General features: G+C 43.8%; 1 protein-coding gene across 3 annotated transcripts in view; it reads right to left on the reverse strand.

Annotated features, from left to right (window-relative positions):
* LOC126162574 (axin) overlaps positions 1-17,532 on the reverse strand; it is a 265,930-nt gene that overhangs the window by 135,335 nt on the left and 113,063 nt on the right. For 2 of the 3 annotated variants that reach the window (XM_049919166.1, XM_049919165.1), the window contains exons 6-8: positions 15,256-15,420; positions 4,221-4,368; positions 4,013-4,120 (exon numbers count right to left, since the gene is read on the reverse strand). In XM_049919166.1, coding sequence (XP_049775123.1) covers positions 4,013-4,120; positions 4,221-4,368; positions 15,256-15,420 — 421 coding nt within the window. The remainder of the gene's footprint in view (positions 1-4,012; positions 4,121-4,220; positions 4,369-15,255; positions 15,421-17,532) is intronic. The other variant, XM_049919167.1, reaches the window with a different exon arrangement.

Here is a 17,532-nt window from a genome sequence, read left to right on the forward strand (position 1 = left end):
CTGAGCATTATCTTGCTGCAAGATGACAGTTTTCCACAACATTTGGATCTGATAGCAAGTTTCAGTTTAGTTCACAACACATCACAATAGTTTTATGTTCACAGATTTGCCTCTTGGGGTGAAATGAACTGCTACTACACCTGCCATGTCCCAGAATAGTGTTAGCATAATCTTATCAGCTGATGGTTGATGTTTAATTTTCTTAACTTCTGGTGGTGATAGGTGTTTCCAACCATGCTCTCAACCATACTTTTCGGTTCGTGATGATGCACCCATGTTTCATCTACAGTAATGACTTGCTGTAAAAATACATCTCCATCATGGTGATAATAGGCCAAATGTTTATGAGAGATGTCCATCCTTTGCGCCTTATGCTGTGCTGACAATTCTTTTCTTCCCTATCTAGCATACACTTTCCAAAAATTTAGCGTGTCATGCAAGATGGAATATGCTGACTTATTTGTAAAATACTGTCAATTTCGTCCACTGTGATTCAACTGTTTCTCATAACCGTACTCTCAACGACTTGCAAATTGTCCTCAATTGTTGATAACGACTGCCTATGCGAACTTCCCTGTTTGAAGCACTCTATCCATTCATATATCTTGCTTCGTGATAAACAGCTGTATCTATACTGTGCTTGCTTTTCTGCAAGTATAACGCCTTTCGCAAACAAAAAGCAAATCACCCTGCCATCATTTCTCCTTGAAGTAGACTGACTATGGAGCTGCCATGTTTCAAGGTCTACTACAATAAAACAACTAACGTGACAATAGGAGTGGCACATTGTATGGAACTGTTGCAGATGACAATACTCCGGCCCTGGATAGTAGCATTTTTATCGAACCCTACAGCGAAAAACTGGAAATGCGTCTTTTACATTTTGACTTCCCCGTTTTATATCAAGACAAGATGCTGTTTAATGTTGTTACTCAACAAATTGAAAAGTTCTCGACTGATTAACTTCAAACTTTTACACGATATTCTCATAATTGTTCGGAAAGACACAGACCAGATTTTTTAAAACAACAACGTACAGGTTTACTGTTAAAACCAAGCACAAGAAAGGAAACGCTGTGCTGTGAGAATGTGTGGTTTAGTTTTCTGTCTCACAGTCTGAACTAATGCGTGGATTAGTTTCCTTTCTCACAGTCTGCTTTAGCTATGTTTCTCCCATACATATTCTCTCTCTTTATGAATACACAATGATGTGTACTGCTTCGTTTTCCTTCTCGGTAGTCACTTTTAACAGAAAACAAGAAAGATATATTTATGGCTTATTGTCTTATTATTAGAATGCTATTACAGAACCTGAGTCATACAAAACGTAGTAATCCTACTTGTTCAGATTTAAATTATGCAAAACACTGCCACTGAAGTCACTATCGTCACAGATCCTGCAGCTGGAAGAGCTGCTCACACACCCTGTATACCAATGATCCCAACCAATTTACCCGCTAATTTTAAGCGAGTTCAGATTCTCAATCAAGTTTCTGTTTGTGATAACAATACACAAGGCTCAGGGTCAGAGAGAGGGGAGGGCAGAGAGAAGATGAAAAGAGAAGAGAAATAAAGTGGGAGAAAGAGGAGGAGGACAGAGAGATGGGAGAGATGATGGATAAAGACAGAGGGAGAGGAAGAGAAATAAGAGTAGGAAAAGGACAAAGATAAAGATAGAAAGAGGAGGAAGAGAAAGAAGAGAAAGAGAAAGAAGAGAAAGAGGAGAAAGACAAAGAAGAGAAAGAAGAGGAAGAGAAAGAGGAGGAAGAGAAAGAGGAGAAAGAGAAAGAGGAAGAAGAGGAGGAAGAGAAAGAGGAGAAAGAGAAAGAGGAAGAAGAGGAGGAAGAGAAAGAGGAGAAAGAGAAAGAGGAGAAAGAGAAAGAGGAAGAAGAGGAGGAAGACAAAGAGAGAAAGAGGAAGAAGAGGAATAAGAGGAGGAGGAGGAGCTAGAGGAGGAGGAGGAGGAGGAGGAGCTAGAGGAGGAGGAGGAGGAGGAGGAGGAGGAGGAGGAGGAGCTAGAGGAGGAGGAGGAGGAGGAGGAGGAGGAGGAGCTAGAGGAGGAGGAGGAGGAGGAGCTAGAGGGGGAGGAGCCACAGGGGGGGAGGGGGAAGAGCCACAGGGGGGAGGGGGAAGAGCCACAGGGGGGAGGGGGAGGAGCCACAGGGGGAGGGGGAGGAGCCACAGGGGGAGGGGGAGGAGCCACAGGGGGAGGGGGAGGAGCCACAGGGGGAGGGGGAGGAGCCACAGGGGGAGGGGGAGGAGCCACAGGGGGAGGGGGAGGAGCCACAGGGGGAGGGGGAGGAGCCACAGGGGGAGGGGGAGGAGCCACAGGGGGAGGGGGAGGAGCCACAGGGGGAGGGGAGGAGCCAGAGGGGGAGGCGGAGGAGCCAGAGAGGGAGGCGGAGGAGCCAGAGAGGGAGGGGGAGGAACCAGAGGGGGAGGGGAGGAACCAGAGGGGAGGGGGAGGAGCCAGAGGGGGAGGGGCCAGAGGGGGAGGGGGAGGAGCCAGAGGGGGAGGGGAGGAGCCAGAGGGGAGAGGGGAGGAGCCAGAGGGGGAGGGGGAGGAGCCAGAGGGGGACAGCAAGCCAGAGGTGGAGGGGGAGCCAGAGGGGGAAGGGGAGGCAGATGGGCAGGGGCAGAGGGAGCCAGAGGGGGAGGGGCAGGGGAGCCAGAGGGGAGGGGCAGGGGGAGCCAGAGGGGGAGGGGCAGGGGAGCCAGAGGGGGAGGGGCAGGGGAGCCAGAGGGGGAGGGGCAGGGGGAGCCAGAGGGGGAGGGGCAGGGGGAGCCAGAGGGGGAGGGGCAGGGGGAGCCAGAGGGGCAGGGGCAGGGGGAGCCAGAGGGGCAGGGGCAGGGGGAGCCAGAGGGGCAGGGGCAGGGGAGCCAGAGGGGGCAGGGGCAGGGGGAGCCAGAGGGGCAGGGGCAGGGGGAGCCAGAGGGGCAGGGGCAGGGGGAGCCAGAGGGGCAGGGGCAGGGGGAGCCAGAGGGGCAGGGGCAGGGGGAGCCAGAGGGGCAGGGGCAGGGGGAGCCAGAGGGGCAGGGGCAGGGGGAGCCAGAGGGGCAGGGGCAGGGGGAGCCAGAGGGGCAGGGGCAGGGGGAGCCAGAGGGGCAGGGGCAGGGGGAGCCAGAGGGGCAGGGGCAGGGGGGCAGGGGCAGGGGGAGCCAGAGGGGGAGGGCAGGGGAGCCAGAGGGGAGGGGCAGGGGAGCCAGAGGGGGAGGGGCAGGGGGAGCCAGTGGGGGAGGGGCAGGGGGAGCCAGAGGGGGAGGGGCAGGGGGAGCCAGAAGGGGAGGAGGGGCAGGGGGAGCCAGAAGGGGAGGAGGGGCAGGGGGAGCCAGAAGGGGAGGAGGGGCAGGGGAGCCAGAAGGGAGGAGGGGCAGGGGGAGCCAGAAGGGGAGGAGGGGCAGGGGGAGCCAGGGGAGGAGGGGCAGGGGAGCCAGGGGAGGAGGGGCAGGGGGAGCCAGAGGGGGAGGGGCAGGGGGAGCCAGAAGGGGAGGAGGGGGAGGAGTCAGAGAGGGAGGAGGAAGGCAGAGAAAGGAGGAAGAGGAGACAGACCAAGAGGGGGTGGAGGAGACAGAAAAACAGGGGCAGGAGGAGGAGGCAGGGAAAGAGGGGTGGGAGGAGGAGGCAGAGAAAGAAGAGGAGGAGGCAGAGAAAGAGGGGCAGGAGGGGCGAAGAGGCGGGGAAAGGGAGGGGCGAGGTGGCGGGGAAAGGGAGGGGTGGAGAGAGAGAGAGCGGAGGAGGCGGAGAGAGAGAGAGGGCGGAGGAGGCGGAGAAAGAGGAGGGAAGGGAGAGACACGACGTATATCCAATTTTGATATATATGTAGCAATTGTGAAGCATTGCTGTGTTTGCTAGTATTACATAAATATCGGTTAGATACTGTGAACTACAATTTATGAAAGGTTCTGCTCTAATTTAGACTACTATGTGGATTTGCATCTTGTGTGTTTCTATTTACAGTATTTCTACGACTCAGAATTAAGTATACCTACTGTCACACAGTTAAACACTTACTTCTTGAAGTTTTCTGTCAAGTTTTTCTTGGGCATCCTGTTCCCGCTTCACAGCCTCGAGTTTCTCGATCAATATGGCAGCGAAATCATCTGGATTCATTGGATAAACCTTCAAAATGAATGAATTTGTTATAACAGCAGTTGAATTCAAACTGATTCGTCACATTTCAGCAGCATATAATATTTGTAGAATAACAGTTTTTACCCACCTGCTCCTTCAAGATTCGCTGTGTTCGAGGTATAACTGTGTAATGCATGTAAGGGTCCCGATTAATGCTAGCACTCTCCTTGATCTGCTTGCAGTGGCGAATATATTGCTTCTTGGATGAACGAGCACGACCAACTGACATTCCATCACTAGAGCAAACATAAATAAAATATTTATGTAGCAAATAGCATAACTGTTAAGCAAAAACTGGTGGAGAAAAAGAAAAGTATTACAACTAGAAACAAAAATCAAGAGAGTAATTGCAGTTTACTGCAACCTCTGGTAAAATCCAACTGACTTTGTATTTGAAAAACTTGTAATATGTCACACACTTTGCCTCGCATGCCAAAAAACAAAAGTCTGTACGGTCCATGGTATAATGCTAGTTCATAAGGCACAATATTTCAGAGGTCAGACATGTTGCTGTTATCAAGAGTGCTGTTTCTGGTTTTATTTTAATACTTTTAAGATAAAGCGGAACAGAATACTAAAATAATAGAAAACAGCAATTTCCAACATTTGTCAAACACACACAGATTAGAAAATATTTAATTATCCTTGTACAAATTACAATTCCACACACACATCCTAAATACATACAATGTTGCAAATTTTAGACTAGAAACCTCAAACCATTTAAAATACTTATGTAAATTGAAAACAATAGTAACCTACTACACAGAAGTCACAAGGGTGAACACAATTATGTTCAACTCAAACTAGGTCTTTGGGAAACAGAATTCCATAAAATGGAACTGATCACCAGTAGTACAAAGACATTTGGCTAGAAAATAATAGGAAACCCTGAAATTGACCTGACAGTTGGAACGTAACGAATCAGCAAAGTGGAAGACTGAGGTTTGTTTCTTCAGATAATGCCATATATTAAACACACAAGTTCATACAAGCAGCTTCCAAACTCTACAACTTACAAAGGACAGAAAGAACATTCTCTTTAACTTCAAAGCTCAACCTTTTATAAAACGTACCTTGCCACAACTTTAAAAAAATAAGACTTAGCTACCTGACGAGAGAGAGAGAGAGAGAGAGAGAGAGAGAGAGAGAGAGAGAATAAGCACAATTCTTTCTGGTGTTTTATGGAAGCTCCTCTCTCAAATTTACATACCTCCCATTAAATTAGTGTGTCAATTATCTAAACATCAGCAACCCAACAATTGCTTAACGAACTTGTGTCAACCTTGCTGCATTAAGTAAAATTATGATATAAAATGCCTAAATGTAAATGTGTTGTCTGTTCTATGAGAGATAAATATGAGATTAATAAATGTTTAAGAAGGTGGACCTACAATAAAATTATCTAATGACTAGACAACAAAGTTTGTAAGACAACATATGTGGATTAGGAACAAATTATGAGCATCACAAGTTTTATATCTAAGCTTGATGCTACGGGTAGATCAACAAGTAAAACTAAGTAAAGCTCGCCACGAACACGGACTTAGAGGATACTGTTTACAAGTGGTTTACACAAAAAGATCACAAGGAGAACCTACTTCTGGTTCTCTTCTACACAAAAAGGCAAATCAATTTAATGAAAATCTTGAAGGGCCATTCAATTTTAAAGCAAGCACAGGCAGACATGGCATTCATGAGCAGCTGATTCTTTCAAAATCAAAGTAACGGATGGCTTGGGGGAAGAAAATAATGCTCTCAAAAAAGTTAGTGGGCTCAATTGGAAAGCACTACCAAGAAAAATTGTTGCTTCACCTCATGCAGCACCAGGTTCTACAATAAACAAGGATTGTATTACTACTTTAGACTGTGCTAATATTACAGGCACTGAAAAGCAATGTTTGACATTGATTAAAGTAAAAAAATCACGTCATTTCAACCATATTAATATGTTTGCAGTGCCCATTGTTGACAACTCACAATAGAGCACCTGGATGGATGGGATGATTTTCGAGGAATGGTTTATGAAAGTTTTTGTACCCTCTGTTAAAGGTCATCATCAGTTTAAGAATGGCAAAAAGTAGAAAGCATTACTGTTCCTTGAAAACACACCAACTAATCCATCATGTGACTTCTTAAACGAAAAGGACAAATTCACAAAAGTGACATGTCTTCCACCTAAAGGAATCTCCTCATTACAGCCCACTGACCAAGGCATTACTGAGATTTGAACGGTTTTACAGAAAAGTTATGTAAGCTATTGTTGGAAGGAGAAGAGGAGGGTGAAAAAATGGTTCAAATGGCTCTGAGCACTATGGGACTTAACATCTTAGGTCATCAGTCCCCTAGAACTTAGAATTACTTAAACCTAACTAACCTAAGGACATCACACACATCCATGCCCGAGGCAGGATTCAAACCTGCGACCGTAGCAGTCCCGCGGTTCCGGACTGCAGCGCCTAGAACCGCAAGGGGTGAAAGAAGTCTGTTCAAAAATCATTAATATATTGATTTGAAAGGTGTGTCCTATATGCAGATTTTTTATTTACATTTGTTCTTGGTGTAAAGGAATAGAATTTGAAAAAAGCCTAGCATAAAATTTGGGTATGGCAGAAAAGTTCTGAATGTCTAATTGAAAATGATGGACAGAATGATACGTACAAATTGCTTGATATGCCAAAACAATGTAATGAAAGGCATTCAAGAACAGATGAGTGTTGTTGGAGATGTTCCAGGACATCAAATCAACCTGGATAGCAAAACTGTAACCCTTATCACTGGCAAAGCTGATGCCGCCAGCATCTCATCAACCACTGGCCCAGAAAATGAAGATGAAAATACAGGGTGATTCAAAAAGAATACCACAACTTTAGGAACTTAAAACTCTGCAACGACAAAAGGCAGAGCTAAGCACTATTGTCGGCGAATTAAGGGAGCTATAAAATTTCATTTAGTTGTACATTTGTTCGCTTGAGGCGCTGTTGACTAGGCGTCAGCGTCAGTTGATGCTAAGATGGCGACCGCTCAACAGAAAGCTTTTTGTGTTTTGAGTACGGCAGAAGTGAATCGATGACAGTTGTTCAGCGTGCATTTCGAACGAAGTATGGTGTTAAACCTCCTGATAGGTGGTGTATTAAACATTGGTATAAACAGTTTACAGAGAATGGGTGTTTGTGCAAAGGGAAAAGTTCTGGACGGCCGAGAACAAGTGATGAAAATGTAGCAAGCATCCAGCAAGCATTTGTTCGCAGCCCAGGAAAATCGACTCGCAGAGCTAGCAGAGAGCTGCAAATTCCACAATCAACTGTATGGAGAGTCCTACGAAAAAGGTTAGTTATGAAACCTGAACGTCAACTACCCGAGGCGATGGATCGGCCGCCAGGCAGCCCGTGACAGAGCACTTCATCACTGGCCTCCAAGAAGCCCTGATCTTACCCCCTGCGATTTTTTCTTATGGGGGTATGTTAAGGATATGGTGTTTCGGCCACCTCTCCCAGCCACCATTGATGATTTGAAACGAGAAATAACAGCAGCTATCCAAACTGTTACGCCTGATATGCTACAGAGAATGTGGAACGAGTTGGAGTATCGGGTTGATATTGCTCGAGTGTCTGGAGGGGGCCATATTGAACATCTCTGAACTTGTTTTTGAGTGAAAAAAAACCTTTTTAAATACTCTTTGTAATGATGTATAACAGAAGGTTATATTATGTTTCTTTCATTAAATACACATTTTTAAAGTTGTGGTATTCTTTTTGAATCACCCTGTATACCAGGTGCTTCTGAAGCATTTACATGTTTGGATACTGCTTTGTGATGGTTTGAAGCCCAAGATGAAAGTGACCAGTATCAGATATCTGTCTGAAAAAAGTGCCTGTCTTAGCTGCTTGTAAGCTGGTAGGTTTGCTTAAACAGACTAAAATTAAACATTTCTAACCATTAACTCCATAAAGACCCACTTTACAAGCAAAAGTCACCTGTATTAAATATCTTTTGTTTACTAGGCTGTACCACATACATTCCTGCTTTACTTGCCTTTAAAATACCAAAAGGGATGCACATTTTTAGAAATATATGTAGTTTTTAATTGTATGTAGAATTATACAGGTCAATTTATCCTTATAAACAAGTTTCCCGAAGATCCATGTCCCTCCCTCCCCAAATTAGTTCAGATAATCCATGCTCTGCTGTACATCATTTTCTCTTACCTCGACAGATTCAGCAACGAAAACCCTTCACTATCAACAATCCATCAGTCTAATGATATATATCAATCACTTCCAAATCATTACGGTGTATTTATATACAGCAACCAGGCTGACCTGCCAGGTTAGCAAGAGTGCTAATGCGCTGTTTCCGGGACTCGGGTAGGTGCGCCGGCCCCGGATCGAATCCGCCCGGTGGATTACTGATGTCAGCTGCTGTGCTCGTCCAGGCTGGATGTAGCTTTTAGGCGGTTTTCCACATCCCATTAGGTAAATACTGGGCTGATCTCCACATTCTGCCTCAGTTACACGACTCCCAGACATCTGAACATGAAACTTGAAACTTCCTGGCAGATTAAAACTGTGTGCCCGACCGAGACTCGAACTCAGGACCTTTGCCTTTCGCGGGCAAGTGCTCTACCAACTGAGCTACCGAAGCACGACTCACGCCCAGTAGTCACAGCTTTACTTCTGCCAGTACCTCGTCTCCTACCTTCCAAGATTTACAGAAGCTCTCCTGCGAACCTTGCAGAACTAGCACTCCTGAAAGAAAGGATATTGCGGAGACATGGCTTAGCCACAGCCTGGGGGATGTTTCCAGAATGAGATTTTCACTCTGCAGCAGAGTGTGCGCTGATATGAAACTTCCTGGCAGATTAAAACTGTGTGCCCGACCGAGACTCGAACTCGGGACCTTTGCCTTTCGCGGGCAAGTGCTCTACCAACTGAGCTACCGAAGCACGACTCACGCCCGGTAGTCACAGCTTTACTTCTGCCAATACCTCGTCTCCTACCTTCCAAACTTTACAGAAGCTCTCCTGCGAACCTTGCAGAACTAGCACTCCTGAAAGAAAGGATATTGCGGAGACATGGCTTAGCTACAGCCTGGGGGATGTCTGAACATGTTTGCACTATTCCATGGATTACACTAGACGCGGACAGCTGGTGTACACTGATTCCGTCTCAGGGGGTACGGGGCGGTGGCAGGAAAGGCATCCGGCCACCCCTTAAAACTAACCTTGCCAAATCCGGTCTTAACCATGCCGACCCTGCAACACCGCGGGAAGAGGCACCAGTAAAAGAAAGAAAGAAAGATATACAGCATATAGGGCAGTCTTTTCTCTGAATCGTTTGTTTGTATGTTTTTCCTGCTCATCAACAGAATTAGGCATATTCTTGTAGTTACTCCTATTCTTGCCATTATACACTGAGTAATCCTCAGTTTCTGAACAATTTTCACATCAAAATTTCATGTAATGATGCTGAAGTAAAGTTTCAATTATTACCAAAAGCTCTCCAGGCCATTTTTAGTTTTCACTTAACTTATTTTGATGAACAAACAAACACTGTTTTTAAATGTCCTAAATATAATGTCTGATTGTATAACTTCTTTGTTAATTTGCACAATTATCTCTTTGACACACTGATTATACATTATTTTTAGCCTTATTACAACTGATTTTTGAGGTTACTTTTAAACTTGCAACATTAAAGTTTGTCTCTAATAGAGGCAAACGATACATCAACATTAATGACAAGAAGACGGGTAGTGTAAGTTTCATTAATATATATTTCTTCTTATTTGTTCTAATTTAGGGATCTGAACACTTTCTCTATGTTCGCTGGGAATAGTGTTGTTGATACACAATTGCTTTGTCCAAATCCTCTTTCAATTCCAAATAGTCCTTTATAAGTAGTGAAGTCAAAGAGAGGCTGTAGCACTTAAGTTATTTTCTTCAGAATATTTATAAAGGTTGAATACACACTGAAGTGCCAAAGAAACTTGTATAGACATGTGTATTCAAATACAGAGACATGTAAACTGGTGGATACAGTGCTGTGGTCAGGAACGGCTATACAAGGCAAGAAGTGTATGGTGCAGTTGTTAGATCGGTTACTGCTGCTTCAATGGCAGGTTATCAAGATTAAAGTGACTTTGAACGTGGTGTTATAGTTGGCACACGAGTGATGGCACAAAGTATCTCTGAGGTAGCGATGAAGTGGGGATTTTCCCCATATGACCATTTCACAAGTGTACCATGAATACAGGAATCTGGTAAAACATCAAATCTCTGACATCACTGTGGCTGGAAAAATATCCTGCAAGAAAAGAACCAATGATGACTGAAAACAATCATTCAGTGTGACAGAAGCGCAACTCTTCTGCAAATTGTTGCTGATTTCAAAGCTGAGCCATCAGTAAGTGTCAGCTTGCAAATCATTCAACAAACATCATCAATATGGGCTTTTGGAGCTAAGGCCCACTCATGTACTCTTGATGACAGCATGACACAAAGCTGTACAAACAACCTCACGAATCCATGGACCCTGTATGTCAGCAGGGTACTGTTCAAGCTGGTGGAGTCTCAGTAATGGTGTGGGGCAGTTGGAGTGATACGAGACCCCTAATACGTCTAGATACAACTCTGACAGGTGACATGTACGTAAGCATCCTGTCTGATCACCTGCATCCATTCATGTCCATTGTGCTTTCCAACAGACTTGGACCATTCCAGCAGGACAATGTGACATCCCACATGTCCAGCATAGCTACAGAGTGGCCTCAGGTACACTCTTCCAAGTTTAAACACTTTCGCTGGCCACCAAAACTCCCCAGACATGAACATTATTGAGCATTTCTGGGGTGCCTTGCACTGTGATTCACAGAAGAGATCTTCACACCCTCGTACTCTTACAGATTTATGGACAGCCCTGCAGGATTCATGGTGTCAGTTCCCTCCAACACAACTTCAGACATTAGTCTAGTCCAGGCCACATCATGTTGTGGCACTTTTGTATGCTCGTGGAGGCCCTACACGGTATTAGGCTGATGTACCAGTTACTTTGGTTATTCAGTGTATTTCTCGTTCTCAATGACTATTCAGAGAGATTATTTTAAAATTCCAGAATAAAATTTTCACTCTGCAGTGGAGTGTGCGCTGATGTGGAACATCCTGGCCAATTAAAACTGTGCCAGACTGAAACTCGAACTTGGGACCTTTGCCTTTCGCGGGCAATTGCTCTACCAACTGAGCTACCCAAGCACAACTCGTCCTCACAATTTTAATTCCGCCAGTATCTTGTCTCCTACCTTCCAAGCTTCACAGAAGTTCTCCTGTGAAATTTATTAAAACTGAGTCAGAAGATTTCCCAAAATCTATTAACCCAGGAAAAGTGTTAATTCATTCTCAATGTACCACTCCATAACCTAGTTCACAAATCGGAAATATTCCATTTTGCTATGACCACATCTGAAGCCAATTTGTTTCTTTACCTAATAAAAACAAAGTATTTTTTGCAGTCGCTCATAATATAGTGAATATTACACAGAGGAGGCTGGTAAGTCCGTAGTTATTTTATGACTTGTCTGTTATTTTTCTTGTGAAATAGAACTATTTCATAATTATTGTGCAGATGACACTGAAATTCCACCAAAATGCATCAGATTCTAGCACTTTTCCTGTATTCATATACAATATGTCTTTATGCTCTTCAACTGATATTACTCCTGTATTACTAGTCTATGATCAGTTGAAGAATTAAAGTGATTTAGTACTGCAACATTCCATACCAATTCTTTTTGATAAAACAACATCAATTTTACTTTTGATTCTACTTGGTCTCTACCAAGTCCATAATCTATCGGTTTCCTTCTGGAAGAAAGAGATAACAAACAAGTTATGGTTGTCACATAATATACTAATGTATGATCTCATCATTTTTGCTATACCGTAACTTTCTCATTTAAGAATCATTCTTTAGTTTTTGTACTAATTTTCATTAAAAAAGAAATCAGCATCATCATTTGTATCAGGCTTGTCTTTGCAGAAACAGCAGTTGCTGAAGGGAAAAAAGCCTCATTTCTTGCAGTGGAATGGAAAAGGAGAGAAGTAGAAGAGGGGAAAAAAGACTAGTGGGTGTGTTGGTGGAATACAAGGCAGTATAGAGCTGGGGTGGGAGCAAGAAATTGAATGGGTGGATGACGGACAGGAATCAGCAAAGGTTGAGAGACCAGGAGGGTGATAGGAACATAAAATATACTGCAAGCTGTGCAGTTCATAAAACTGATGTTGGTACGAAGAATTCAGGTGGTGCAGACTGTGAAGCAGACATTAAAGAGAAGCATGTTGTGCTGAGCACCATTTTCAGCAACTGGATGCTCCAGCTGTCTCTTGGCCACAGTTTGCTGGTGGCCATCCATGTGGACAGACAGCTTGTTGGTTGTCATTTTCACACAGTAAACAGCACAGTGGTTGCAATTTAGCTTGTAGATATCATGATTGCTTTCACAGGTAGGCCTGCCTTTGATAGGACAGGAGACTGGACTGAAGTACTTGATGGTGGAGTAGGGATGGACAAGGATATTGCACAAGTTCAGTGGGCAGTCGAATGACACTGTGGGAGGGGTGGGAAGGATAGTGGGTAAGATATTCCTCATTTCAGGGCATTACAAGAGATAGTTGAAACCCTGGCAGAAAATGTGATTCAGCAGTCCTGAGTTGAACTCAGTCACAAGGGTGTGCTTCTCTTTGGTCAGACTGTGGGAATGGGGCAAATGGTTGGTGACTGGAGAGACAAGGCACACTGGCTTTTTTCTGTACACGATTTGGAGGGTAATTTTGGCCTATGAAGGCCTCACTGAGAACCTCGGTTTATTTGGAGGGAAACTGCTCTTCACAACAGATGTAACAGCCACAGGTGACTAGGTTGTATAGACATGACTTCTCGGTATGGAGTGGGTGGCACCTGTCGAAGTGGAGGTACTGCTGATGGTTTGTAAGTTTGATACGGACAGAGGTGTTGAATGTAGCCTGCCTTGAGGGGGAGGTCAACATCGAGGAATGTGGCTTGTCAGGCTGAGGAGGAGAAGGTGAAGTGAATGAGAAGAAGGTGATGACTTTCTGGAGGAATGCAGATAGAGTATCCTCACCATCAGTCCAGGTTATGAAGATGTTGTCAATAAATCTGAACCAGGTGTTGGATTTGGGATTCTGGGTGGTTAGGAAGGATTCCTCTAGATGGCCCACGAACAGGTTGGCATAGGATGGGGCCACGTGGGCGCCCATTGTTGTACCACAGATTTGTTTGTAGGTGATGCCTTCAAAGGTGAATCAACTGTGGGTGTGGATACGATTGGTGATGGTGACCAGCAGGGAGGTTGTATGTTTGGAATCAGATGCATATAGGAAATGGTAGTCTTCAACAGTGGCAAGGCCACGGGCTTTAGGGATGTTAGTGTAGAGGGAGGTGGCATCAATAGTGATGAGCAGCACGCCATCTGGTAAAGGAACAGGAACTGTGGGGAGTTGGTGCAGGAAATGGTTGGTTTCTTTCAAATACTGTACTACTCTTCTTTTCTGCTCCCCTCCAGCCCAAACCATCTGTGTGCACTTAGCATCCCTACATTACACCCTCTCCCACTCCAACACTGCTACCCCACCTCCCCACCCCAGCCTCCTCCTCACCTCCATCACCCACACATTGTTTCACCCACTAGGTACAGTTGCTGTATGCAGTCCAGCCTCAGTGGCCAGTGGCCAGACACAGTGGTCATGTGCATGTGAGTTGTGCTTGTGTGAATGTGTGTGCCTGTCCACAACTAAACATCTCCAGAGCATTTGTTCACTGACTAGACTGATTTTCAAGGAATAAGACACTGTATATGACCTGATTTTAATCACATTTGGCTTTTTGTTTGTAGCTACATTTCTGATGTTGTTATAGTCCTCTGGCATTATTTAGCTAGCTCCACTAACCTGTTTTTGGATCATATAGTCCTCCAATTTATTAATGTAGTATAAAAAGTGGTAAATTTTGTTAAACTTCTGTTGTCAAGGTGCTGGCATGAATGTAGTTGGAAGTACCATATAGTCTACATCTATTATTCGAGTTCTCTCAGTTGACAACTCTCAACTTCCTTTCATCTAGCCCAAAACATCAACAGCCCAGAACTCACACATGGATGTAGGTTCTCTGATACACTGACTCAGAATAAGTTAGCTCATCAAGGCCTGAAGAGTTCAGCAAAACATCAGAACAGTGCCAAACTTTGGCAAAACTATGCTCACGGAAATATAAGACCAGAACTGAATGATTCTAAGTCCCTTGCCTTATTATCAGAATGATCTGTCAGCACTCTGATGCAGTGCAAGCCAGGTAAATAGTGTCATTTAGCAGTGTCACTGACTTGGCGTACCATCTGAAGTGAAAGTTGGTGATCAGTCCATACATATTCATTCTCCATCAATTTATCCATCATGACGGTTACTTTATTGGTGTATGGATTGGACAATGGAAGCTATCCTGATCTATCCTTAATGCTCACAAAGATGTATTACGGTTATCACCCACTTCTTTGTTGTGCCACACTTTGCGGATGTAATAAGGTTCATGTAAGTCCTAATTATATTAATAATCAGTAACAAAGACATTGAGAAAAACTGACATAATGCTTCAAAACCATCACCAACAAAAATAAGTAATTATAAAAAGATTACATAACAAACAATGTTAAGTAGAAAATATAATGTAATTGGACTGATTAAAAATCTACTTACAAAGCAGCAGCAGCAGCAGCAGGAGAACACACATAAAAAGTACTACAGTTTGCAAGCTTTCAGAGCTCCGAAAGCTTATAAACTGTAATACCTTTTATATGCGTGATCTCCTGTCGTGCGACTGATGAGTAGATTTTTTTTATTGATACACATATTAAGTAGAAATTTAATGAAACAGTAATAGGCGTGTACACTTATGAGTGCACACACACACGCACACGCACGCACGCACGCACACACGCGCCCACACACACACGCGCCCACACACACACACACACACACACACACACACACACACACACACACACACACACACACACACACACAAAATATCTTTTTGTAAATATGTGCAAAAACTTACACAGAACTGTCCGTGAGAGACATGTTGTCACTTTCTGTGCGAGCATCCGAACTCAGAGACTGCAACTCACTATCTTGCCGAGATACAGGATTGTAGGATGAATATGCAAGGTGAGGTGGGATATGATGAGGAGGGTGATGGTGAGCATGCTGCTGCAGGTACAGCCTAATGGCAAACAAAAACATCAAGCACAAGTTTCAAGTCACAAGCATCAGCAAGTCTTGTGTTAAGTCCCAAAATTGTAGAGTGATTAATTTACTCAACATAACGAAATGGAGCAATAGGCTCTCAATGGATTCTGTAGATCTCAAGGTTAATGTTTTATTACTAACTGGAAATAAACATGACATCAAAAATTAATACTGAAGAAACATTACCACGTTTCCACAAACAATAATAGAATTAATCAGTAAAGATCTCTATTATGGAATATAATGGTAGTGAATTTATTAAAGAAAACTGAATCTTTTCTGAAACAAAGCCCCTTTCACAATGGCATGTGATTATGTATCAGCTTAGTATGTACAGTTTATTAATTTCACCTCTTTTTCACCAAATGAAAGAAATCATATTACCAGTAGGTGGAAGCTATCAATTGTGTGATTTTCATACATTACACTATACAATAACAGGACTTAAAACAAGGCACAGAAATTAAATGAAAAAACAAAAGCAGATGCCAAAAGTAACATAAAAATTGTATGTAACAAAATTAAAAATGTCTCGCTAGCCTGGTACTGTAAGACAACTTGCATGGCATACTAAGTGAATTTGGTAAAGCAATTAACAAGGCATTTTTGCTCCAACACATCAAACAAGCAAATTTCTCTGAAAACTAGCAGTATTCAGGAACTAAGCTTTTCTTAAAAATAAACAAGACTATTAATTTTAAATCAAAAACTTTCTGCATAGCACAAACCACTCTCATAAAACAAACACATGCAATGATAATTTTGGGAGTAACTTACATGCTTAAAAATCAAGTAGGGCAAAGCGGTAGAAAAATATCAGTTGGTGCTACTGGCAGAATAATCAGAATACCTATGTAAGACGTCATATCATCTACAATATTGAAGCAAATGAAATAATGCACAAAGTTTTCTGTTTTATTTAGCATACGTCATTGGGTATATGTATGTAGCAGTTTTCTTATGCAATAGTTGCAGTGGAAACACTTTTTTGTCACCAATCCTACCAGTCAGACTCAACCCAAAATCAATGTTGAATCCTGCCTGACTCAGTTCATGCCTCTATCCAACCATGATCCACCCCCACTGCCCAAATCACCCCCTGCTAACCTGCCAGAATTTCGTAACCTCAGGCCTTGTCTCACCATCATTCTCCAAATTCCTCAACACAAAAGCTAACCTTATAACTACAGACAGAACCGCAATCCTCCATCTAAAAACTGATTGCAACTTTATAATCCTACTTGCTGTCATAGGTTCCAACACAATGGGTTTGAACCCCACAGATTACATGGCAGAAAGACTCTGCTAGCTGTCAGATTTGTCCATCCACAAATCCTGCTACAGTGACCCAATTCCAGAAATTCAGCAGGATCTCCTGTCTCTCCTCAAATTCTTAGGCCCATCCCAGAACATCATTCCAAAGTCAGTCAGTCTCTCTCTCTCTCTCTCTCTCTCTCTCTCTCTCTCTCTCTCTCACACACACACACACACACACACACACACACCTACCACTCCCTGTACTCCTACTTTCTGCCTGCTTCCTAAAGCCCATAGACCCCCCCCCCCAACCCCAAGACGCCCCATAGTGACCAGTGTCTGTGGTTCCACTGAGAGAATCTCTCGTTGACCAATACTTTCTGCTAATTACCCATGACCTATCCTCCTATATACAAAGACACCAACCATTTCCTCCACCAGCTCTCCACAGTTTCCGTTGCTTTACCACTCCCGTTCCTTTACCACAAGACACCCTGCTTGTCACTATTGATTCCATCTCCCTTTACACTAACATTCCTAAGGTCCTTGGTCTTGGCATTGCTGAACACTACCTTTCCCAATACCAGATGGATTCCAAAGTGACAACCTCCTTCCTGGTCACTATGGCAAACTGTATCGTCACCCACAATTACTTCACCTCTGAAGGCACCATCTACAAATAAATATTTGGTATAGCAATGGACACCCTCATGACATCATCCTATACAAACCTATTCATGGGCATCCAGATGGATCCTTCCTGACCACCCTGAATCCCAAATCCACACTGATTCAAGTTCACTGATTACATCTTCGTGATCTGCATCGA

The sequence above is a fragment of the Schistocerca cancellata genome, chromosome 2 (genome assembly GCF_023864275.1).
Source record: "Schistocerca cancellata isolate TAMUIC-IGC-003103 chromosome 2, iqSchCanc2.1, whole genome shotgun sequence".
NCBI classification, from domain to species: Eukaryota; Metazoa; Arthropoda; class Insecta; order Orthoptera; family Acrididae; genus Schistocerca; species Schistocerca cancellata.